This window comes from Cyprinodon tularosa, unplaced genomic scaffold, assembly GCF_016077235.1.
Source record: "Cyprinodon tularosa strain WSP-4 unplaced genomic scaffold, ASM1607723v1 ctg120, whole genome shotgun sequence".
In the NCBI taxonomy this organism is placed as follows: Eukaryota; Metazoa; Chordata; class Actinopteri; order Cyprinodontiformes; family Cyprinodontidae; genus Cyprinodon; species Cyprinodon tularosa.
Window position 1 is genome coordinate 3,807,361 of NW_024038004.1, and position 24,817 is coordinate 3,832,177.

Here is a 24,817-nt window from a genome sequence, read left to right on the forward strand (position 1 = left end):
TCCAACTTTATTAATAATTTATTAACTCTTTGGATTTTATTTAAGGACAACAGTTGCTTATCTCACGATTGTCTAAAACAGTTTCTTTTCACACTTTCAGGTCATACAAACACATTTGGATTATTTGTTCTGGTTTAAGCAAATAACTGAAGCATAGTTTGTTTTTTTTCTTCAAAGTTAACCTTTCAGGTACCCAATAAGAATTGTACTCCAGTACACACTTGTTAAAGAGACATTTTGATGTACTTATTTTCTACAGTAATCCCCTGGTTTAACTGGTAATCTAACATGAAGCTGGATTATTAAGGTATCACACAGTTTGGAGTCCATAACTCTACAAAACTAGGGGACTGACACTGAACCAGAATATAAAGAGAAACACAGATTTTAAAAATGTCCACCGCTGTTAGTTACTACAATGAAGTAACAATATATATTTATATATTATCAGCTGTTAAAAGTACAAGACATTACACAATATACAGACAATGTAACAAAAAATAAACTCCAGTATAACTTTGAACATGGTATAGAGGATAACTGTGTTGCACAGGGATCAAAAGATGAAGAGAAAGAATGACACCAAGTGAAAGATAAACGGTGCATGCAGAGGAGCAACTGTATAAAGAAAAAACTGAATGCTTTGTAAGATAAAGTTTTTATCAAGTAACCTGCATTCAGATGAGCTTGCATAGATTGTGCCTGCAAAAGGTACTGGAAACTTTACAAAAATGTTTGAGATGAATATCTGGATAATGAGATTTGCAACATATAAGAAAAAGATAATAGAAAATAATTCAAAAGTTGTATATTTTGTATGATAAAGTATCCATCATTCGTTGTGATAACTCGATTTTACAGATTTTTACGGTTTAAAAAAACGACACTGATGAGGTTTTTTTTTTCACAGCACAAAGAGAACAATGTCTCATTCTGGGCCCCAGCACAGAAAAGGTTTTACGGTTCAAGGACCAGACTAGAATGTAACTAAAGACTACCAGTGAAAATAGTTGCAGATGTAATATGACAGAGTTCGTTCAACAAAAGATTCCCCTTAAACACTGTTTGGGGTTAAACTTTTTATGCATTAAAAGAATTTCTCTTTTGACCTGTCTGACATTGCATTTCTGGATTGTTTCAAGCAACAAGCTGCACATTAGACTATTAAAGAACTCCCTTTGGCGTCAAGCAGCTTTTTTTTAGCGAAGCAGGGATTTATAAGAGTATCAGTCCAGAAACAAAAGAGAGGGTGAAGCAGCACCTTAAGACAACTAGGAAAACATAAACATTGATGGACTTCTTGTCCTCATATATATATATAAATCACAGAAAGACAGTAGGTGGTCCATGTAATTTTTTAAAAAGTCTTTAAACACAAGGGGGCAGAGTGGTGTTAGCGATTGCTCTTCATTGCCTCCTTGGCTGCCAGGATGAGAGGCGTCAGACTGGACAGAGGTTTCGCCTGCTTCAGGAATGGATGCTGCAGAGAAACACAGAAAAAAGGATGCAAGACATTGATTTTCTCATATTATTAACAGTATCATTATATTTATAAGTTCCACCTGAAGCGCGTTAAAATATGTCCTCTTTGACTGTTATCTGGTTCTAAAGAGTTCAAAATGATCAAATACGGATAAAAATTAACAGAGCTGTGGGGAAACTGATCAGACAAGCGCTTCAACCATTTTAATAAAGCACCTTTAAATATGAACAACAAGCAGAGGCAGAGTCCTGCAGAAATCATGAATAAGGAGTTTTACAGGGCAGAAGTACTGCTTTATATACCGGTAGATTAAAATGACAAAGACATAAAAAGCTAGTTAACTCGTCTACAGGCTTAACGCAAACATCTCTCATCCTACATATTCAACAAAACGGAAAAACAAGGTTGTGGTTTACTAATGTTGTGAGATATATTTATCAAAGATGACAATCTTTGGCATAATTTACATTTACCGTATAAAGTGTCATTTACATGAGAACATAGATAAGCACTACTAAACTGTCTTAACATCTCATTGTAAATCTTGCTTGTATTTTTGCTCAAAGAAACTGAAATAAAAATTAAAAAAATAAAATAAATAAAAACTATGAACTGACCAAACAGCAATTTCTTGCATTCGGTTCCACCTGTCAAAGAGTTTTCAGTACTTTGTGTGCCAATGGAAACTTTAAAAAGCTGTTAGTAACATCCTCTAGATATCACACCTTTAGACAGAGGTAAAGCCTATTACACTTCTGCAGGTTCCTCCAGTTTACAGTGCAGGGAAAACAATATTCTGCTCTATAAAGATGCTTAAACACACAAGAATATAATCTCCAATATGCCTTAAAACATCTGGGTGACTAAAATAAGGACTATTTGTTGTACCTGCAGCAACTCTTTACCAGAACCTCGTTTCTCCACATCCATCTCCAGAGAGCAGGACAGGAAAGACCTGAAGACGGGAGATAACTTCTCTGGACTCTGCAGCTCAGGAGTCCCGTTGGTGGCGATCAAATACAATGCCTGAGTGAAGGAGCCATTAGAAAATATAATAGAATTATTTTTTTCCAATAGAGCGTCTGATTATAGAACAAAAAGCTTAAGTAATGCACAACATTATTAGGGTTTTATATTGAATAGATTATTTTGCTTTCAATTTCTGATCCAGATGTTTCCATAGTTAATAAATCCAAGCAGGGGGCATTTTAGCCTCTTCTTTTAAAAGCCATTGCTTCTGGTATTCAACTTTCAGCCACATGATGGCGCAAGAGAAAAGGTCTCTCTGATTAAAAGTAAGAGAATCCTAAAAAAATGTTTTTATTCCACTCCTTCACTAAAAGTAATGTCATTTAAGTCAATCCAGTCAACAATTGCAGAAACAATTACACTACATAGTAGATGCTGAAATTGCTATAAAAAATTATCCAAATATTATAACACACTCACCCTGAGAGGATTCTCATTGAGATACGGAGGCTCTCCTTCCACCATTTCTATAGCCATGATCCCCAGAGACCAAATGTCCACTTTGGGTCCGTAAGCCTTCCTGGTCACCACCTCAGGGGCCATCCAGTACGGAGTTCCCACCATGGTGCTGCGCTTGCTCTGCTCAGGGGTGATCTGGGCACAGAAGCCAAAGTCGGCTGCAGAAGAGAAGAAAAAGGTTGAGTTGAGGTACAAAGATTTGTAAGTCCTTTAAGAACCATATGTGTAATCATGGATGAATCAATCCTTCCTTACTGAGTTTGACTGATCCATCCATCCCTAGAAGTACATTGTCGCTCTTAATATCTCTGTGGATGACCTGGTTGGCATGAAGAAACTCCAAAGCCTGCAGGACCTAAATACAAAGAGTAAAGAAATAATTTAAGTATACATGAATAACAATTAAAGATTGCATTAGTATTTAGTGTTGGTGGATCATTATCTATATATATATCTATATATGTATCTGTATAAATATAGATATATATACCAGATTGTTATCGGGTGATAAAAAAATAATCTCCGTTAATCTATTCTCAAAGCTGGTTTGGGAGCTGGGTCTATATTGACTAAGCTATAACGACTTTCACCTTCATATTTTAGCGCGAATGTATATCGGACGTTGATGTATATCTGGGGGCGAGAATGAAACAGTCTTCTAACCTGAGTAGGCCTACTGTGAAATAACCACATATAACACGTCGTGCTGAAATGGATGCAGCTTTAAAGGCGCCGGATTTGCTTAGGGGAAAATTTATTTTTAAGAAGCTTCCTAATGGAAACCTTGACAAGACTAAAACCGCTTGCTCCTTGTGCAAGGTGGAATTAGTTTACTTCATGAGTTCTTCCAGTCTCAAGAACCACCTACAAGCAAAGCATCCCTTAGCCAATGCGGAAGATGCCGGCGTTACTGTACACCTCATCAATGCCAGCTGGGAACTTCACTACTTCGCTTTAGGTAGGCTATGGTATGTAATTTTAAATTTCATTTTACCATAACACCACAAATGATTACCACAGCATTATGTCGGGTCTTGATGATTGCTCGGGTGAATGTCGGTAAAGTGGGACGCTTTTTTAATCTATTTTCATCACCAGTTATCATAGCAGAAAAGCTTCCTGAAGCAGTTTGTGATGCATTTTGGAAACAGGAGATGAGCCCCTTGTCTAAGGCGCCACCTGGTTCTAGAAACCTGTTCAAAGACTTACTTTTACTTATTTAGGTAGCACACACGTATCATGAATGCCTTTGGCAGAATTCAAATGAGCCCTTTTAATCAAGATTAATCTAAATTAATTCCAAGATTACACATGAAAATAATCTAGATTAAAGACAAATCTATGCCCACAACCAGTATTTATGTATCTTGAACTTATCTATATTTTGTCATGTTAACACATCACTATTTAAAGTATTTCAAGGGATTTTATGAGATATACCAACACAATAAATTGTGTATTATAAAGGGGAAGGAAATGGATCCATGTTTTCAAAAAACATTACAGTCCAGATAAAATGCTGAAATAACTTGTTACCATCTACCTTTATTTTCTAGTAGGCCAAAGGGAAATAGATTTACTCAAATCTAACCAGGGCACCTCCTCCCATGCTTTCTCTTTTGTCTTGTGGTACATCTGAGGGTAATCAGCTGCAACTGATTATTTTAGTCCAGCGGAAGAAAATTGGGATGAATTTCAAACCATGTCACACATTTCAGGGTGTATTTATAAAACAAAATGTGAAGAAATCCCAAAGTAATACATTGAGGTTTGTGGTCATAGTGAGAAATAATGAAAGCAGAGCAGCGTCACTGTAAGTAATCAGATGGTTGCAGAGGATCTAAACTTGTAACCTGGTGGAGCCAGTTTTATGTCTTCTAAATAAAGCAGCATAACTGATTTAACAGGTTTTATTCAGGTTCCATGATGAGGAATGAGATGAGCTTACCTCTCTGCAAACGGCAGCGATCTGAGCTTCGTCCATGCACGTCTCCGTCACCACATCAGTCAGAGAGCCACCGGCCAAATACTCCATCACCACAAAAAGCTCATCCCCAACCAGGAAACTGCACACAGAAACAGCTAAATTTGCTGCCGTGCACTGAGTTGTGGTTTTTCTCTACTGCATTTATAAGCAAGAGATACCTGTCTACAAAGTTGACAATGTTGGGGTTCTTCAGCTCTTTCATGACCAGGATTTCATTGATGATGAGCTCTTTCTTTGGTTGTTTCTGCAGGTTGATCTGTTTTATGGCCACCTGTAAATCAAAGCATTTAGGAAATGTTCACAGACTATGCCAATGGTATGTCTTAAAGAAGATTCTTTAAAACATGTTTACTTATTTGCTTAAAAAAATCTGATTAAGAGATGCAAGAGGAGGACAAATGAAGAAAGTGTTTGTCGGGATAGTGAGAAGCTCACCTCTTGACCTGTGGCAACATCTATGGCTGTGTAAACTGTACCAGAGGCCCTGAAAGAAAAGGAAATCAGAAGATAAATCAAAGGGGTTTGGGTGTTAAAACTACAGTTAAAACTTGAATACAATTGGAAAATGATCCCAAACAAAACTCAAAACTGAACTTTCAAGACACGGGAATAGCAGCAGGGATGTAGGTGTATATTATAGCCGTGACCAAGATGATATTCATGTTTTAGGGAAGTTTATGTAACTTTCTAACTGGAGCATAACTTCCTTTTATTTCAAAGTTTTGACGTTTCATATTCTCAGTTCAGCTAAGCGTCTGACTCACCCCTGGCCGATCTTTTCGAAGCGGGTATATTTCTTTTTGGGGTCTCCAACACTGACAATACTTCCTGAACATCAAGAAAAGAAGAAAAAATATACATTAAGTATATATTAAATGTGGTAGGATTGAATGCAACTTTTCTTTTTTGTTATCTGACTATAATTTGTCGTGTGTTAAACTTACTTAATTTCTCCATAATTTCTTCATCAGATATCTTGCCCGTCCTCGGTTTCTGTCGGTCTGCCGCCTTGGAACCGTCTGACTCCGGGGCATGGGATGGGACCGACTTTGTGTACACCTTTAAAAAAAAAAAAGAGGATATAGTAGCTTTACTTTGCTCTACAGGCTTATGGAAATGTTAGAAATAAGTTCTAGCTCTAGTCAGACTCACCGATTTTGTGTGCTCAGGCCTTGGTGCAATAACTGGAGGTGGTGAATCGTCGTCATCATCATCTCCATCTCTTGCTAACGGAGAGGTAGCTGTACCTTTTTTGCCAGACTGCAACAGTGAAAGTAACCAAGAATACAAAATTATTCTCAGGAACTGCTTAGGGTAGAGAAAATTCATTAATTTATGTAAATAATTATTAACGCTTCTCACCATCTGGGAATCTTTGTCTAAAGGAGACAGAAAACAGTAAAGAAATAGAAAGATTACAGCTCAGTATTAAAGATCCTCTTTACGTGATTTTCTATAGGGATGCAAACCTGACCTGAAGCAGAAACACTGAGATATTTCTGTTTCCCACTGGTGGAGTCGTAGAACTTGAGAGCATCAAGGACAGCCTGGGGATTCTTCTTCTGTTCCGATTCACTGATGTTGGAGGTCTGAAGAAGCCGGGCCCATTGCTCCGGCATTCCCTGGACAAACAAACATGCAGGCAAAGCTTATACTGATCAGTATCTACACTTAAAAGAAGGGAAATAAATAATGGGAAACACCCCAAAAACACAGAATTAGTGGTCAGATACACGACACTATGCTTAATGATGCAAATTTGTTTTGTAAGTTTTAAGAAAAAAAATCCTATTAGCTCAATCTACATAACTCTGGTCTGAACAGGAAATCATTTGATGCTTCCTGTAAAATTATCAGAATGAGATCAAGTTCTCTTCCACATCAACTTCAGCTCCTTCAAGCCATTCAATTTAAAACTTTGAAAGCTGTTAAAAGACATTTAAATTTGTATTTAAACATCTGATATATTCTTTTCGGAGGCAAACCCTTAAGTTTTGTTTCCTTATATTCCCCTGTAAGGATTTATTTCCTTGAGTATCAATGGTGGAATAAAAAGAAAAGAAGAAAACCTGACTTGCCTGTTCCAATGAAACTCAACTGTTTGGAAATATTTCTGAAACATTAAAAGCCACGTCGGTAAATATAAAAGACCATCTCTGTTTTTGCAGGTAATGCTGTTTATAATTAACCGTTTCCAACAGACCAACGATATGTTCAACCGCAGACGGCGGAAGCAGATAGCCAACTAATTACCAGATAATATTAATTAACCTACCATAGTTTGAACTGTGTTTAAGCAAACAGAAACAAATAGTTTACGTTTAACATGTATGTTAATAATGTTGCCTAAATCCAGACATCCATTGCTTAGTTATATGGGGTGGTAGGGCTTATATCCTGGAGCCGAAGTAGCAAGAAATAACCCTCATATACAAGCTAGAAGCAGAATGGCTTCAGCCAGGACAAGAGCACCCAGGGGCCACCATGTTTTCTATATTACGATGAGAGTGATAAAACTGATATATGGCGTTAATTCACAAACAATATTGTCCTAAGGGCCTTTTAGAGAAAGGCACAGGATTAATTCAACATACGAATTCATATTTTGCATTAACTCATTTCTGGTTTTTAGTGGGGGTGCACCCAGTGGCGTAAAAAGTGGGTATGCAGCATATGCAACGCATAGGGGGGCGCTGCACTAGAGCGGGCGTCAAAACCCCCTCTAGAAACATTTTTCTAGTTTTTCTAGTTGGCATATTCTACATTTAACAGCATAAAATGATCAATAACAGAGTGACAGCACTGATTTTGCATCCTTCTGATCCTTTACCTCCACTCCTATCGCTCCTCCTTCCACACAGGTGGCTTGGGCACACGCACCTAGGAGGACGCACCCAGGAGCGTTTTTTTTTTTTTTTTCTAATTATTCTTAGACTATGGCTATGTTAAAATTCATGGGCTGCGTCCTCCAAGGACCTGGCCTACCTGGACTGGATCCTTCGCAGTCTGGGGCAATAATGTGTTTGCATCCACCTCAAAAATATGTAGTTGCGCCCCTGGGTGCACCGATTCCAGTTCTCTGGCCAATCAACAATCTTTTAAAAGCCTGACCTGCGAGTTCATATTTCTGCAAATACCGATTGTAATTATATCTAACATAGTCAGGTGTTATAAATCGAGATGGAGCATATATCGCCTCTGAGATCTTGTAATTAGATGGATCTTATATCAGATAAATGATCCAGAAGTCCGATCAAGTAATTTCTATTTTAATGGATATGATACACACAGATGTTTTTATGAATATAACGCTGATTGCATCATCGAACACAGCACACACAGCAGCTAGTGGTTCATTTAAACCTGTCTCAAGCTTCCCGAGATATACGGTTCATTCATTCAAAGTAGTATCGCATTGGTATCGGATATCAGCTGAACCCATGTATCTTATGGTGCATCTCTAGTTATAAGGTCACAACACACTTTTAATGTTGTAATCTTAGTTTTAAAAACTATGGAAATTACCCAAGAAACAACACAAACCTGTTTTATCTGCACAGGAAGTAGTGCTCTCCAATTTAAATTAAAAGAAAAAAGGCGCAGACATCTCCCAGAATGACATGGAAGGGGTTTTGCACAGCCAATCAATGGATCTAGGGTATAGTCCTCGTTAAGACCTTTGACAGCGGCTGATTTTCAAAGCTTTATAGAGGAAGGTACGATTGGTTGACAATATCAGTTTCACATGTAACATAGACGATTGACCTTATAATAGAAATCGGACTCAATCTATAAGCCCAGCACTAATATTTATACCATAACAATCTCATACCAGCTAATGCCTGCTGTAGATATGGATACATTTAGATAAGTTTGCTATTTTCTTAAAAATACTTAGTGAAACAAGTAAATATCCCTTCATTACATTTACAAAGCAGCTAAGAGAAACTGGCTTCAATATCACAGTATATTCAAACCACAAGGGGAACAGGAAGTCATGGATTACTAATTAAAGGTTTCTGAACACACAGATCGAACTGAAAAAAAGAACACTTCATGTACTTATGTTTATATAAAAATGTAATAATATATATTTTTTTGAAATACAATTCTTTAAATCTGATTGTGGCACAACTTTACAAAAGCAGCAGCTTTAAATGCACAACTTTGGCTACGGTCTCTTATTTATCAGTCTCAGCCGAGGAAAGATTTACATGAAATATTCAAAGCAACTAATAAAGTCCTCAAATAGTTATTCTGGAGGAATCAGTTTAGTAAGAGATATAAATCTCTGGGGAAAAAAAAGCTTTATCTACCATTAATTTTCTCCTTGGTTAGCCTTATTCTAATAGTGAAGGAGAAGAAGAGGCAACTATGAAATGTGAGGTTAAACATGACAAAGATGCCCCCCCCCCAGGTTGGAAGTCTCCGTTCATAAAGGAGAAGATGTGCATATTAAATGAGATTTAACGCAGTCAGTCACACACTGAAATCTAAAACATCTCACGGTACAATAAAGCAAACACTTCCTTTTACACAGTTTTAGGTGTAACATCCACATATAAATAAAAGAAAGCTTTCACAACTCTGCAGTCGCCTAGGTAACCTGAGTCGGAGTTAGGCATGGTGGAAGTGTTTGGAGAAGGGTTAGTTTGTTCTGGATGCCTTTATTGAAGGATTACTTGTCATTAGTAAATGGTTTCAGCCATTCATATCGATGATGAACTTTTTCTTGGTCTCTAAGTAAGCAAATGTTCTACAATAATCTTCTACGCCTCTCTAATAATAAACATTCAGCAGCTTACATTGATTCTCACATCATTTTAGTAGTATGTGTATTTTTCCAGGCTTTATTCTAAACAACGCAAACTAATTGGTGCTTTCATATAACAGTTAAATGTATCTGTCAAATCTCTAGCATCCTGTATTAGCTTCAAACCAAGCATCAACGTCAGGATTAAAAAATAAGTGAAACAAGCATGCAGTATTGTGGAGATAGACAAATTTTTATTCTTATATTTTTGGACTATATTCATTTTTTTCCTTGTATTGGTGCCTAGTTTGTCAATACCTTCGGCAGCCATGTCTTGAGATAACATTAAACTCATGCATTCCTCCATTTGCTATCAATTCTTAATGTTTAGTTTGATCTGTTAATAAAGTTTGGTTTATTATGTAAATGTAGGAAGAAAATGGATAAATTGCAGCCTTTAAGACCCTGTGTCAATGGACCTCACACTGCCCTGCTTTAGTATTCCTCCCTTTCATCCATAGGTATTAACAAGATGGAGCATCTTGCTGATGGAAATCATCCCTGCTGAAAGATGTTTGTTTGGTATTTTGGCATATGGGCCAAATAGTGGAAATTAGCTGTTCTCTAACCAGAGTACCTTCTTAAACATGTTTGCTTTATTCCTGAAGCTGTTTGTGGCAATCCTTCTATGCCACCTCCTGTAGTTTTTTTTTTCCTCTTTTCTGCCCTTATTAAGAGTCAAACTTACTAAAGTGTTTGCACATTAAATTGAAATATTGTTACAACCCCCATATGCAAGACAACTGAAAGTTACTTTAGTGTTTTTAATGTTTACATTTTTTTTTATAAAAAAAGTAATTGGGTATTAAGAATTCATTATGTTAATAATTCTTAATGTAAAAAAAGCTGGAGCAAACAGATCTCCGCTGACCTGATGGCCTACAGTGTGCGTCCAACGACAATAAAAGCTACACACACACCTAAACCGCCTTTGTTGTGTATAACTTTCAGAGACATTTAATTGACATGCATTCATTTCCATTGCCTAACCCAGACCCTTAGCCTAACCCTAAATATTACAAATCAATAGAGGTAAATTTTACCATTTTGGGACCCATTGAATTTCCCTATTTGGACCACTTTGGACCTGCAGGTCCCCACAATGAGGGATATTTGACAATACACTGCCCCAAGTTGTAGCTCAAACAAACACAAAAACACACACATATGGCTCCTCCTCCTCTAATGGCACTGTAGGTGCACAGACAGTACCAGCTGTAAGGGAAAATGCTGTGGCATTTGCCCCTTTAGACAGTAAATCTTTTGTTTATTCCAAGAATAGATCTCTGGGTAATGTCATCAGTGTTGCTGTTTTACAAAATCTTAGTGTGGAAAGCAGAATCATCCAGGTCAAAGCTCTGAAAAACATCAGCAGCTCCATGCGGTTACACTTTGGTGTGTGGCTGTCCTTTTCTTTGTTTAACAACAACCTGTTTCTTTCGTTCAGCTTTAAAGATTCCTTAGAAAATGTGTTAAAGGGGTATGATTACTTCCATAATGAGCCATTAAAACAGACTTACGGTGAATTCTCCAGTGACAGCATCAAAACCAACATGGATGGTGTGTTCAAAGTCTGATGGGGAGGAGATTTCAGGCCTGTCCTTGTCCTTATCCTTCTTTTTAGATCCTGCAGGGGAAAGGTCAAAGGTCATTCGTTACCTTTTAGCTAATTGTTATAGAAGCAGTAGGGTTTTTGGAGGTATTCTTTATGTGTTGGTTTTCTCCAACTATCTCACCTTTCTCACCTTTATCAAACATAGAGATGATCTTGTTCCTGGGTTTCTTCTCCTCTGGGGCAGACGGCAGCGGCCGAGAGCTGTGATTGGCCGACTGGGGATCCTTGGCTCCTCCTCCTTGGCTGCTCATCCTGACAGGGGGGGCGGGGGGCTTATCCTCACACACTCCGCTGTCACACATCTACACCTACGGTCAACCTGCAGAGTCAGAAAAAGGGACAAAAACAAATCAAATGTAGGATAAAAAAGACCCAGATTAACGCATGTAAAAGAAAAAAACTAAAGAGAAGTAGTTTGAGCTCACATCGTCCTGTTTTTTTTTTTTCAGTCATGTTTCACAATGCTCAACCAACTGTTGCACAGCAGGCCACGCCGCTACAGGAAAACAACTTCAAAATCAGTTAAAACAGACAGAAAGCAAAGACAAAGACTTACAGAGATTTAACCAATCCATCCATGCTGCAGTTGGGTGTAAAAAAAAAAACTGGAATGAAAGGAGCAAAGCGCGAGCAGGAAACAGGTCCGAATGGACAAAGCAGCGTGCCGAGTCTCGCTCGAAGACACAAATGAATGAGGAAGGAAAGAAGGCAGTGTGAGACAGAGCGCGAGAGCGCAGTGTGTAGATGAGTGGCAGAGAGGAGCTGTGAACACTGATGTAAAAAGAGAGATTACTTCTGCAAAAACTGGTGACTTTCACAATATCATATATTTAAATAAAATTATTCTGTACACTGTATACTAGAAAATGAAGCTAAAATGCACAGCATAATTATAAAAACCTCATTACAAACTGCTGAGACATTATAATATAAAAAACCCTTGGCATCCATAGTGATCCATAACATCTAATAAATACCAACTAAAGTCAGTGGTGATTTTAAGGTGTCATCAAACACTTTTACTGGAGTAACATAGAAAGCAGTACTATTTAAACACCATGACTATTAAAAACATTTCCATACAGGTAAATATGTCTTTCATGCATGCAGAGGAAAAGTGGGGGAGACTCTTTTTAGCCACTGGTAACATGCACCAACAGGTGTGGGAGGGGGGAGGCCAAAATAAAAAAATTTTTAAGAAAGGAGTCATTTTACCATAAAAATCTAAAAAGCTCCCACAAAGGTCTCAAATTTATAACCTGTTAGGTGTTTTTTCTTTATTTGCTCTTGCTTTCACTTACAAACAGCAACCACAAGCACCCAGCTGCTGGCAGAGGAGCTGCTTCCTACTTTGCCTCCTGTTCAACAAAAAGCCACAAGCTCTCATTATGACTTGAGTCTGGTGAGGAAGGGGGTTGGGGCATCGTTCATTCATCATTAAAGGCTCTCCTGAATGTCTTGACTACAAGTTCTCAAGAAGTTTCTGGTTAGAGATTGCTTGATCTCTCTGTGCATGCACTGGTTTTTCTCTTGGTACTCCAGTTTTCTCCTAAGTCCAAAAACGTACATGTTGGGTTGATTGGCCAATCAGAACTAGTTCTGTGTGAGTGTGTTTAAGCAGGACAGGGTGTCTCTGTGTCTCTAGGGTCCTGGTGTAGCCACCTGTTGAGTTTACTCAAGATATTGCCGATCAATGGCTGCATATAGGCAAACTGCAAGACTTAAACGGGAGTACAAAATATGTGTATGTATTGTGGAATAAAATTAAATTCTTCAAATTTCTTCTGAGATTCTTTCCAAAAACAAAGATTTGGGGCAGAGTTTGATCCCATCTTCAAACTGAAAAAGATATCTCCGCCACTAAGCTCCCAAACTCTGTAGGAGTCTCTCCTTTAATGGTGCTTTATGATGTTTGATGATCCAGATTTCAGATGTTGGAGAAGTGATTTCCAACATCTGAAACCACAAAAATGTGTGGTTTAACGACCATAAAGCACTTTACCTAACAGTTAAATCTTATTTAATGTCATTTTTACATTAGGGATGCTAATGCAACTAATGCCACAGTAACAGTATGGGAATGAAAGTCATTCCATCTGTTCGCCTAATATGGTAAAAACTGAGATTGCAGGCTGTCTCATACACCGGTACCAATGTACACACTCATGAAAAAACCCATCAACCTCAAAAGCACTTCATCCAGTCTTGCAGAGCAAGCAGTGCGATCAAGTGTGAGCAAAAAGCGATGCTCTGGGTGACATCACAGACAGGAAACAGGAAGCAAACAAAGGTTTCCTCACTTCCTGCGTCTGACCGCCAATGACAGAGATTGCAGGAGAACAAAAGTGAGAAACGTGGCTCGGGTGGGTTTGACCTCTTCTTTACACACAAGCCCTCCTTCTGCAGGTCTTATGCACACCTGACCAGGGGCGTTGCTAGGCACAAAGCTTTACTGGGGCACTGGCCCCCTACCGCATATGCCCCTCCTTCCATGCGCAAATACAGACAAGCACACCGCCCCACCCTGATAAATTCCTACCAAAATTACCAGTTGAGATATTAATGAGTGTAAGAGCATATTTGTTTTAACAAACATGAACATTTTTAATATTGCAGCTATAAAAAATAAGACTTTACCAACTTTAAAAATAAAAAGTTTCCTTATACACATTCTGAAGTAATCATTAATTCCTAGGTTTCAGAGTTTTAGTTCAGGGGAAAGTTTTTCTTTTATTTTTTGAGCATTAAAGTTTACCTCCTATTTTTCATTTTTGCAAAGCGGTCAATCACTAGACTGTGACTCAGCTTAGAAAGTTCTTCCTTTTCAACTGATAAAATAGCAAGATGATGGAGCCTGTCTTGTCCCATTGTGCACCTCAGCCAAGTGTGGAGCCTTCTCAACACACTGAATGAGCTTTCACAACTACAGCTGTAGACTGGGATGGTGATGGAGATCTGGATGACCTTCGTTAGTGTTGGGAACATGATGTTATCAAGCAAGTTGAAAACACTGCATATCCTTGATGACAAGGATTTCTTTTTCAACCAGGAAAAGCTTTCAAACCATTTTGAATTAAATGAAGGTTTTTTTTACTCCAAATTTGTCCTGGGGATTGTGGGACAACTTCACTTGTTTAGGACCATCATGCTTTCCCCCTAAGTCACTAAAGTCCCCTTCTTGTTTGTGGAAGCTGGTTGTTGCTCCCTCATCACCTTCATGGTCCTGTCTCTCCTCTGTCTCTTGCCTGTCAGTCTCGCCTCCTCCTCCCTTTCCTACTCCAGCACCTTCATTCTCATTCTCTACAGCAAACATTAAAAAACTTAAATTTATAATTATGTAAATATCTATCATATTGCTTATAATGTTCCTAATGTAACTAGTTAGCTTAAATCACTAATTCATTACGGGACCTCACCTCCCTCTCTCTCATCTTGTTTACTGCTTCCCTGTCTCTGCTTCGTGTGAGGAGTTTCCTGATATCCATCTACAAACCAATGCAGTAATTTTCAGTTAGTAGCCTATAAATCATGTGGTTTCACTGGGAAAATAATAAAATTGACAGGTAAGAAACGTTACCAGAACAACGTTTCTTACCTGTCAATAAAAATAAAAAAAAATGCGTCACGGCCGCACAGTGTCCCATCCAACTTAGTTGAGAGCAGCGTGTTAGTTTACCTGCAGTTCATGCACTGACATGCGCTGACGTGGGGGCGCTAATACATCCTCAATTTGGAGTTAACACACACTTGCTACGCATTTGAGTAGAAATATGCGTCTCCTTCTGTTGGAATTATCTAAATTGATGCATTGAAAAAATGTAATACTGTTGCAAATATTCATGAGATTTATACTGGGGCACAGCTCAATTATACTGGGGCACGTGCCCCAGTAAATGGGGTCTGGCGACGCCGATGCACCTGACCCCCTTACGAAGCTACATCCGAAACCAAACCGTGCAACCGTCTGATGTAGACTAAGATTCTAAAAAAATAATCAACAGGCTGTGGAACAGGAGGGCTTTGTTACAGAGGGGTTGACTTTACAAACTGAAAACAAACTTAGAAAATAACTCATGTGCAGGAAAACGTTGCTGTATTATTTGAGCAGCTCCAGAGGCGAATGCTGAACTCATATCCTAATCGTTATCCTGTGCAATGACTCAAACAGCTACTTACAATAGTCTTTTTCTATTGCAAATAACCATGAAATTTGCTGAAAAGGACTCACTCAGCTTGGTCCGTTTAAATCTCAAGGTTTAATCTGTCAAACACTCACCTGTTTGCAGCCTCCTCTCTGCCCAACAGAAGACCTGGTAAATTATGAATGAAGCCTTGTATCCCAGTTGAGTATATTGACTGCTCTCTTCAACACTCCTTTACTTATTTTGCTCTCTCAGTTCTCCTCTCCCTCTCTTTTTTTTACCCCTCTCAGGGCAGGTCTTTGCAGGCTACCTCATTCCTTAGCTTACTTAGATATGGCAAGTACATTCTTGCCCAGACAAGATAGAATTATACCAAGTAGAAAGAGACCTAATGAGCAGATTTTGGGTGCATTGGGCCAGGTTTGGACAAGTTACTTCTAAGTAGGAATTCCATAGCTGCAGGGCTGCTGCAGTGTTCAGGGCAGGAGGGTGTGTTCACTCTAAATCGTACAAATAAACACACACACCCACAGTAGTTTAATACGTGTCTTTGCCCAAAACACACATTCCTCTAGCCAAGACAGGTTCTATTATGAGCAGCTGAAGATGATTTTCTGTAGCTTGAAGGTAGACTCTTGGAGTCATGATGGAAAAGTGCGGACGTAAGCAGTGTGGGGTTTTGTCTCTGCTTCATCATGTCAGCGGTAGTTCTATACTGGTTGCCTTCTGAAAACTCAAATCTGTTTTATTTCTTTGAAAATATAAGATACAATCCAGTGTGCAATAGTCTCCACATAAAACTCTTTTCTTTATTCTACTTTAAAAAGAAATCATCCATTTAACAAACCTAAAGAGATTTTTGCAAACGGTCAAAAGCTAATATGGAAGTCAGAATAAAATCAGATCATCTTTACAGCGAATAGTTAAAATTCCTGGTCACCCTCTTTGCTTTTCTGGACTTGTTGCAGCATTTTTCCAGTTCTTGCTATTGTGTCATTTGTTTTTCTTATCTTTATAAATATTTTATTACATCTTACTGTGTATCTCTATTGATTACGTATATCTCCTTTGTTATTTTACAGTAGCTTTGGTTTAGTTCTACATTCCAGTCTGTTGCTGTCTTGCAGTAAACGATCATATAAATTTGCATGCCCGTGATTATTCATCTCTCAACACAACAGCTTTTAAGTATGACCTTTAAAAAAAAAGAACTTAGATAAAGTGAGAGACTCGCTGATCTTGAGTCTTCAGGCATGGACCAAAAAACTGTGAACATAAAGGGTTTTTATTTTCATCATAGCAGAGAATGTTTGGTGAATTTTGAATATAATTAACATCTAAATCTTTATCTTCTTGTTGAATAAATGCACATTTATTCAACAAGAAGATACCATGAGGAGTTATGAATGAATTACATTCATAAATTTATTTACATTTTTACATATTTTCTTATTGGTTGGAGAAATTATACTTTTTGCTACACCGACTTGCCTGGAAACTATATTTTGATAGATAACTTGGTGAAATAATGAAGTTGATGTTCAAATAAATTGAATATGATCGCATTTATACATCTGATCATACTTGATTTAAAATTTCAGCTCCACTTATATTATTTTTAAATGTTGGCTTTTTAATTCCTTCAGTTTTATTCATCACAAATGCTCTAAATTCCTGGTTTGCCTCAATAATTTTTCCATCTGTTCTAAGGTTACAGAAACTCTTTTCAGAAATGTGTCTCATACACAGTTCCATCCCTCTAACCCTTCATAATTTCTCTTCCCCATTTTTTCCACCCTCTCTCTGCATCAAGAGTACTTTCTATTCCCCGTGGCTGGCAGCCATCAAGGGAAACCCACTTCCTCATCCTGGAACTCCCCCAAGCCCAAAAGAGTCATAGGATCCAGCCCGACCAACCAGAAGGCAGCAGACACAGCCGCCAAGCTGTTTACAGGAAGTGGACAACAAGCCTTTTGTGTTCAACTTCTATAAAAGGATATTCAGAGGAGGACTTCCTTGAAGGAGTCATGGAACTGACACCATGTCCACGTCCTCTCTCTCTCTTTAACCAGCACAGAAAAAAAAAAAACGTCATGCACATGGCCAGACTGTAAGACACACAGTGTTTATAGTAAATGTAACTTAGTAAGGCCTTTCACCACATCCCACTAGTGGAAAATGAAGCATAAACTCAGAGTACAGCTGCATACTTTCACCTGGTATTTAGACAGCTGCCTCACCCATCTGTCAATATTTGGACCATAAATCTGGCATCCTGGGAGTGTGGAGCAGGTAGAAATAAAGACACAGTGTTAATGTGTGTAAGAGTTTCAATAGTTCAGCACCAGAGGTCTAAAAAGGAGAAATGGCAGATTTTTGCAATGAAAGACGGCTGCCCCAGGACAGCCAGTGAAATTACACCATAGCAGATGGTCTCTTTATATTGTCATTTTACTGTAAGATCATAAACTTATAGCTCTAATTCTCAACATCTATGCAGCAAACCAATAGTTGACTTTATATGCTCTAGGTTTCATTCAGAGTTTAAGTGTATCACTGTTACAGAGGTGTTACAGAGGTGTTCTGTTCACCTCTGCAACAGTTAGATTACTATGGGTAAAGTAAATAAAAAACTGAGTCACATAATGTGAATTCATCTTAAAGCAGCTGTTTAATATTACAGTTTGTGTAAAAAATAATAGATTTTATAATAATTTAAAATGATAAGTTAAAATGATGAGTTAAAAGGATGCTGGACATGTAAAGTTAGTGATGTTGCACTCACAGAGGCACTCTTTGTTTTCTATCCTCCAAATTAAGAATAATAGTAAGTTTATATGATGGAAAACAATTATTCAGCAGACATTAAATCACTGGAACAAAAATGAGAAAAGAGTAAAAATAAAAGGGTCCCTAACTTACCTGTAGTCGGCCTTAAAAGTAGGCATTAACTTCATTAAGGTTGAAAAGCAGAGTATCTGTCCAGCACAACCTCAGATTTACTTCCAATAAAGCTCAACTGTGAAACTGCAATAGTCCAACTAAAGTAAAGCTTAGTCCAAAAAGATAAATTAAAAGCCTTTCTAACAGGGAGACAAACATTGGTCTGTCTCGCCGGGTTCTCCCAGCTGAGTTTTTTTTTTCTTTTTCTTTTTCGTTCAGTCCGGGGAGGAACCCAGCAGAGGGGAAGCGGAACAGCGCACCAGAAAAATTGTCTCCTGCGCGCATCCGTAGCGCCCATCAAAATATTCACATTCCAGGAAGTGAATTTGCTAAACTTTCAGAATAAAAGCACGGGGAATTTTTTTTTCATTTTATATATATATATATATATATATATATATATATATATATATATATATATATATATATATATATATATATATATATATATATATATATATATATATATATATATATATATATATATATACATAGATGGCAAAAGTACTCACTTTTCGTACTTGAGTAAAAGTACAGATACTTGTGTTAAAAAATACTCTGGTAAAAGTGGAAGTACTGATTAAACTACTTTACTCAAGTAAAAGTAACAAAGTACAGGCTTGTAAATTTACTTAAAGTATAAAAGTAAAAGTAGAAACCACTTTTTTCATGCCATTGCCTACATTTTAAATGGATGTCTGCCAATAGGACTAGATCTCCGTTGTGTTCATTTTCAATCATCTCGTCGTCCATGCTACTATGCTAACGCCACCGCCACCAAGCTGCAATGATTTGCCGCGAATGAATACCGCCGAATCTGTCGATTCATCTTGTAGTGGTGCGTTACTGTAAATGCAACGTAGATTGCCATCCAATTAGATTGAATTTGGTATTGATGACGTGAAAAATAATAACGGTAACTCCATTGAAATGATTCAAAACTAAAGTAACGAGCCAATTTTTTAAAATGTAAGGAGTAGAAAGTACAGATATTTGTGTAAAAATGTAAGGAGTAGAAGTAAAAAGTCGCCATAAAAATAAGTAGTAAAGTAAAGTAAAAATATCAGAAAAATCTACTTGAGTACAGTAACGAAGTATTAGTACTTCGTTACTTCCCATCTCTGCATATATATATATATATATATATATATATATATATATATATATATATATATATATATATATATAAAATGATATATATATATAACAAACCAATAGTGTACAAAGTCTCGCTGAGGTGCAGACATTTAAACGTCGGTAGAAAAAAAAAATAGACAGAAACATGGGGCTAAAAAACAACGACAGATGCATAAACAATAAGGCCAATGAATAAAAAATAGAGCAAGATTTAAAACAAAAGAAAAGTAGAAATACTGGCAGTTACTTTTTTGGCAGAAACAGGTTTCAAGTTTTTCAATGAGGAGTAATACAATTTAAATTGATTAAGAAAAAAATAAAAACAAGGAGTAGAACCTCTCAGTTTTCAGCTATGTATATGATATTTGACAGGCAAAAAAAAGCAATATTAACCATATCTGAAATTTTAGTATCAAGGTCATCAACATAATACAACACATGGGTGATTGCTATTTTTTGGCTGTCTTCAATTTTAAGGGACAACCAATTTTTGATGTATCTCCATAGTTTAAAAGAAAAGGGACAGGAAAAAAAAGAGCATGTTAAATCAAATTTAAATATTTTATGCAAAGGTTTAACCTTTGGTGAAACGGGCCATTTAACAAATTTTGAGAATGCCTACTCAATTAAGGGCAAAAGCACAGGGAAAGTGGCTTAGTGCTTCTATATTTGTGCAGATTCTTACAACATATCTATCATTCAGCTAAGGATAAATATCAAATTATTAAAATTAAAAACACGTTGCTGCTTTTAATTGTTTGTTTTACTTTTGATGCTGATTTAGATGGCTTTATGTATAACGTGTTGTTGTATTTTTGTGGGTCATTTTGTCTCAGCTATATGGAGGACCAACTCTGCCATATTTAAAAAAAAAACAGTAATAAATAAATGCTCAATAAATAAATAAGCATACAATTAATTCCAACGAACTCATACCATTAATTCCAGGACCAACTCTCTCTAAGACACACCCCTTCTTATTTACTTAATGAGGCAGAAATGCATACAGAAATGGCATCGAAGAAATATATAGGGTAAAAAATACAAAGGAAGAATAAAAACAGACAAAAATATTATATCATGCACATAAATAAATAATTTAAAAAATAAGTAATAAATAAATAAAGTTGAAGATTATAAGGGACAGTAAATAAATAAAGTAATTATTACAAAGGCGAATAAATAAAGAAGCTAATTAAAAGAGATTCATACATTTATGTCTCACTGTATAATTTAATTTCTACCTAAATTTATTAGCTAATTATATTTTTAAATATGGCAGAGTTGGTCTTCAGCCAGTGAACTGATTTGTGCATATATATTAAGATTTCACTTATTGTTTAGCATGTTGTTTCTCTGAACATGGTGTTGTTTAAATACTATTAAAACATGCTACCATACACTGATGACATCATTCTGAAGTATACATGCAGTCACTGCCTGATCCTTGAAAAAGCCTTTAGTCTAGTGGTAAAACAACACGTCTTCCTTTTCCTCCATGTTAAAAGCCAAGATGACAGTTGGATAGGAAGAAATGATGGACAACAACGGTCAACCACCTTAATAAGTGGTTGAAATAAAGGGGACATTTTTTAGAAAGTCTGCAAGGACCGGTATAAAATCACCCAAATTACATTCTGCATACCACAAAAGTCTGCAAATATCTGCAAATTAATCAGAACCCATAAGACAATTCTTCAAGCACCAAGGTGATTCTACAAACACCAGAGCAGAAAAAGTGTTCATATTTAAGCAGAGACATGTTCTGTAATCTAATAAGAGATTTATCTGGGTAAAATTAGAGACTGATAAATAGATTCATAGTCTAATCCCAGAAGATGTAAAATTCTTAAAAAAGTTGAAGTAGAATACATAAAAAAAAAAAAACTTTTATCACCACGCAATTGTAAATGTGACATTAGGAGCTATGTGAAGACAGAAGAGGGGATGATGGGCATGATGGCCCTATTGTATCTGGACTCAACTGGTGATGCATAAGTCCATAATAGGCCCAGATGATGATTGCCACAGATCCCTTTTGGAAATGCGGGAATATTATACATGATACGGGAACATTGCATCATTTACCAGAGCTGTAAAGGAGTCCCTCCACAATGCACTTGTTTCACTATTTTTTCTTTAAAATGCTAAATATTTAATAGCTTGCGGTTTTATTCTGATGATACTTTAATATTTTTCCATAACAATGTTTATTTTACAGTTACGTTTTTAATATGTATCTGAATATCTGTATATATGTATCTGTTATATTTGCATTTATTCACAAAATGACTTAACAAATGTCACTCTGATTCTATAATACCACTAAAAACTGTTGATTGATGAGTGTTTTTTTTATTCTATTATCTGCATTCAGTGGAGGGAAATTATTAAGTATTAAATATGGTCAGAGATTTGAAACTAAGGTTTAAATTTTTTTTTTATTTTTTTTTTTTTGTGGGAGAATTTATCTATAGCGTCCCAATCCACACCCCATTCCAGGAGATGGCAGTAATGTACATCAGTAAGTTGCTTGCCAACCACCATAAAAAAGAAGAGGAAGACAAAGACTTATCTTTTATTTTTTTTTAACAACACACAATGCAAACATTTAAACAATTGACATAAAAGTGTCAGTTAAAAATCACTATTAAGGTAAAAACAAGTGTCAGTTAAAATCATTAAATGAGGAGCTTGTTAAAATGTAGTTATCCTTCATCTGATACAGTACATAAAATGTTGTTAAAACCCCACAACTGAATAAAATCCTCGATGTTCTGTATGGCTCTGTGGAAGTGGAACTACAGCCTTATTCTGGCTTTAACGTTGCACTTCCACAGAGCCACGGCATCAAGGTGAGGTTGCTTCTGCAGTCCGTCTCTATGGGACAGGTAAATGGCCATCTTTCCTCACTGTTTAAAACATTTAAAAGTCTGGCCTTTGGTTTATTCCTTCTGTTTTGGAAAACTCCTATAAAAAATATTTTTTGGCTTGGAGAAGAAACATGGGCAGAGGAAGGTGATTCACTCTCTACTATCTGACCGGGGCAGCAGCTAAGTGAACCAAGCCAGATCAGGAGGAGGGCTGTAGAGTTTTACTCCTCTCTGTTTGAGAGTGAGGTCAAGGACAACGAGGATATGCTAGGGGAGTTCTGCAGTGGGCTGCCTCATGTGTCGGGTGAGACCAACCTACAGCTGGCGCACCCGCTAGAACTAAAAGAGCTCCACACAGCCGTCTTGAGCATGCAGGGCCAGAAGACCCCTGGAATCGACAGGCTCACTGTCGAATTCTACAAAGCTTATTGGGACTTTTCCTAGCTCAAGACCTGCTGGATGTAAACAACAAGAGTCTGGCCACTGGTTCACTCTTGCTGTCGTGCCGCAGGGCAGATGTCACCCTTCTCCCGAAGAAGGTAAACCTGCAGTACATCAAGAACTGGCACCCTGTGTCTCTCCTCTGCACCGACTACACGGTTCTCTCCAAAGCCTTAGCAACTTGGCTAAGGGAGGCTATGGAGCAGGTCATCCACCGGGACCACACCTACTGCATCCCCGGCAGGTCAATGGTAGATAATATCTACCTAATTTGAGATGTTTTGGAGGTCTCCGGTTCATTGGGTTTTCGAACAGGCTTGCTCGCATTAGATCAAGAAAAGGCGTTGACTGCGTCGATCACAGCTTCCTCTGGAGAATGATGGAGAGGTTCGGGTTCAGTCTGATTGGCAAGATCAAGGGGATGTACAGCGCCATAGAGAGCGTTCTGAAGATTAACGTTGACCTGTGTGCTCCTTTCTGGGTGTGTAGAGGTGTTCGGCAAGGCTGCGCTCTGTCCTGAATGCCACAGACATCCTCTGTAATTATAGATACACCAGGTATCTTCCAAATTTAAACAGAACAAATACGAGTATCATAAAACCAAAAATCCACACATCTACAATATCCTCCATTGACAGCGTTGTGAAACACACCATCCTCCAGGTCCTCCAGGAGGCAGGACAGAACAGGTCCCCTTTTCCCTGTCTTCCAGTTGAATAAATTTGATCAATTGCATTGAGAAACTAGCTGACAAGATCCATTTTTTGACTTCGGGCGATATGAAGAGAGCTCAAGACACAGCAAAGCAGGGACAGGCAAGAAGGTGCAGGAGCAGCAGGAAAATGCGACCACCTCCTTCAAGAGTCAGAACAGAATCATTAGTATGTGTGTATATGCACATGATTGAATTTGATTTTCTTCCTAAAAGATTAATCATAGAAAATCCTAATTTCTCTCTATTTAGTATTAACCTCCTGTGACTAGTTATTACATTCTAATAATAAATGTTCCACTGTGTCCATCTCATTACAGTGATTACAAGTCACTGTTTCATGTTTCCCTATTCTGAAAAGAGAACTATTAAGTCCAGTGTGACCAATTCTAAGTCGAGATATGACTTCCTCTTCTTTCCACCCTCCATTCATACAACAAACCCCACACAGTCTTTTAAATTTTATATAGATCTCTACCAGTGTAAAGGAATCCTTAAGTTAAAAATATCTGATTTTAAGGCCTGTTTAGCTAATATATCTACTTCTTAATTTCCTTCAATCCCTACATGAGCAGGAATCCAGACAAATCGAACAAAACATTTCTATTTATGAAGCTGAACTAATAGGTGATATATATCTAATAATAAATCTAATCTACAAGACTTGCCAGATTTGATACTTAATAACGCAGCTTGACTATCTGATGCAATTATATAACTATTTTCTTCCCTAAAATTATCATCAAGCAGCCATTCTTAAGCTATCATAATGCTAATTAATTCAACTGTAAAAACTGCTAGATGATTTAATTAAGACTTTATGGTGTGGGATTTTCACAGCTGGTCCTGTTCTGCCATCTTTAAATCTTCCAAAATTATTTTTAACTATAACCCAATCTGGAGTCTTTCCCTTTTTAATAAATTCCTATGTTCCTACTTCTTCTTCTTGTAGAGTTTCATGGCGTTTGGCAAACAATGTGTGCATTACCGCCACCAACTGGTAAGGAATGTGGATCTTCTTGTTGTATTTTATGGAGGCTGGCAAACCAATTGTAATGCATTACCGCCACCAACTGATATGAAGTTACACAGGAAACAGGAAGCCAGACTCATTGCCAGAAAAAAAAAAAAAAAATACTAAAAATTTAATGACTTTGAATTAACCCAAAATCATAAATGACTA

At 37.3% G+C, this 24,817-nt stretch overlaps 1 protein-coding gene across 4 annotated transcripts; it reads right to left on the reverse strand.

Moving 5' to 3' along the window:
• On the reverse strand, nt 1–18,684 carry LOC119775946 (serine/threonine-protein kinase PAK 2-like). 4 transcript variants are annotated; one of them, XM_038274116.1, is made up of 15 exons: nt 18,451–18,684; nt 11,508–11,705; nt 11,292–11,398; nt 6,433–6,580; nt 6,321–6,337; nt 6,111–6,218; nt 5,903–6,017; nt 5,723–5,786; nt 5,394–5,442; nt 5,117–5,229; nt 4,920–5,037; nt 3,227–3,326; nt 2,933–3,129; nt 2,372–2,509; nt 1–1,480 (listed from the first exon to the last, which is right to left on the reverse strand). In XM_038274116.1, exons 2-15 carry the CDS (start codon nt 11,686–11,688, stop codon nt 1,394–1,396), a joined length of 1,542 nt encoding a protein of 513 aa, XP_038130044.1. In that variant the 5' UTR covers nt 11,689–11,705; nt 18,451–18,684; the 3' UTR covers nt 1–1,393. The 4 variants fall into 4 exon arrangements, with proteins under 4 accessions (XP_038130044.1, XP_038130037.1, XP_038130061.1 ...); XM_038274109.1 differs by lacking the exon at nt 18,451–18,684 and adding an exon at nt 15,663–15,818; XM_038274133.1 differs by lacking the exon at nt 18,451–18,684 and adding an exon at nt 15,663–15,817 and having other exon boundaries at nt 11,517–11,705.
• Nucleotides 18,685–24,817: the final 6,133 nt, after the last annotated feature.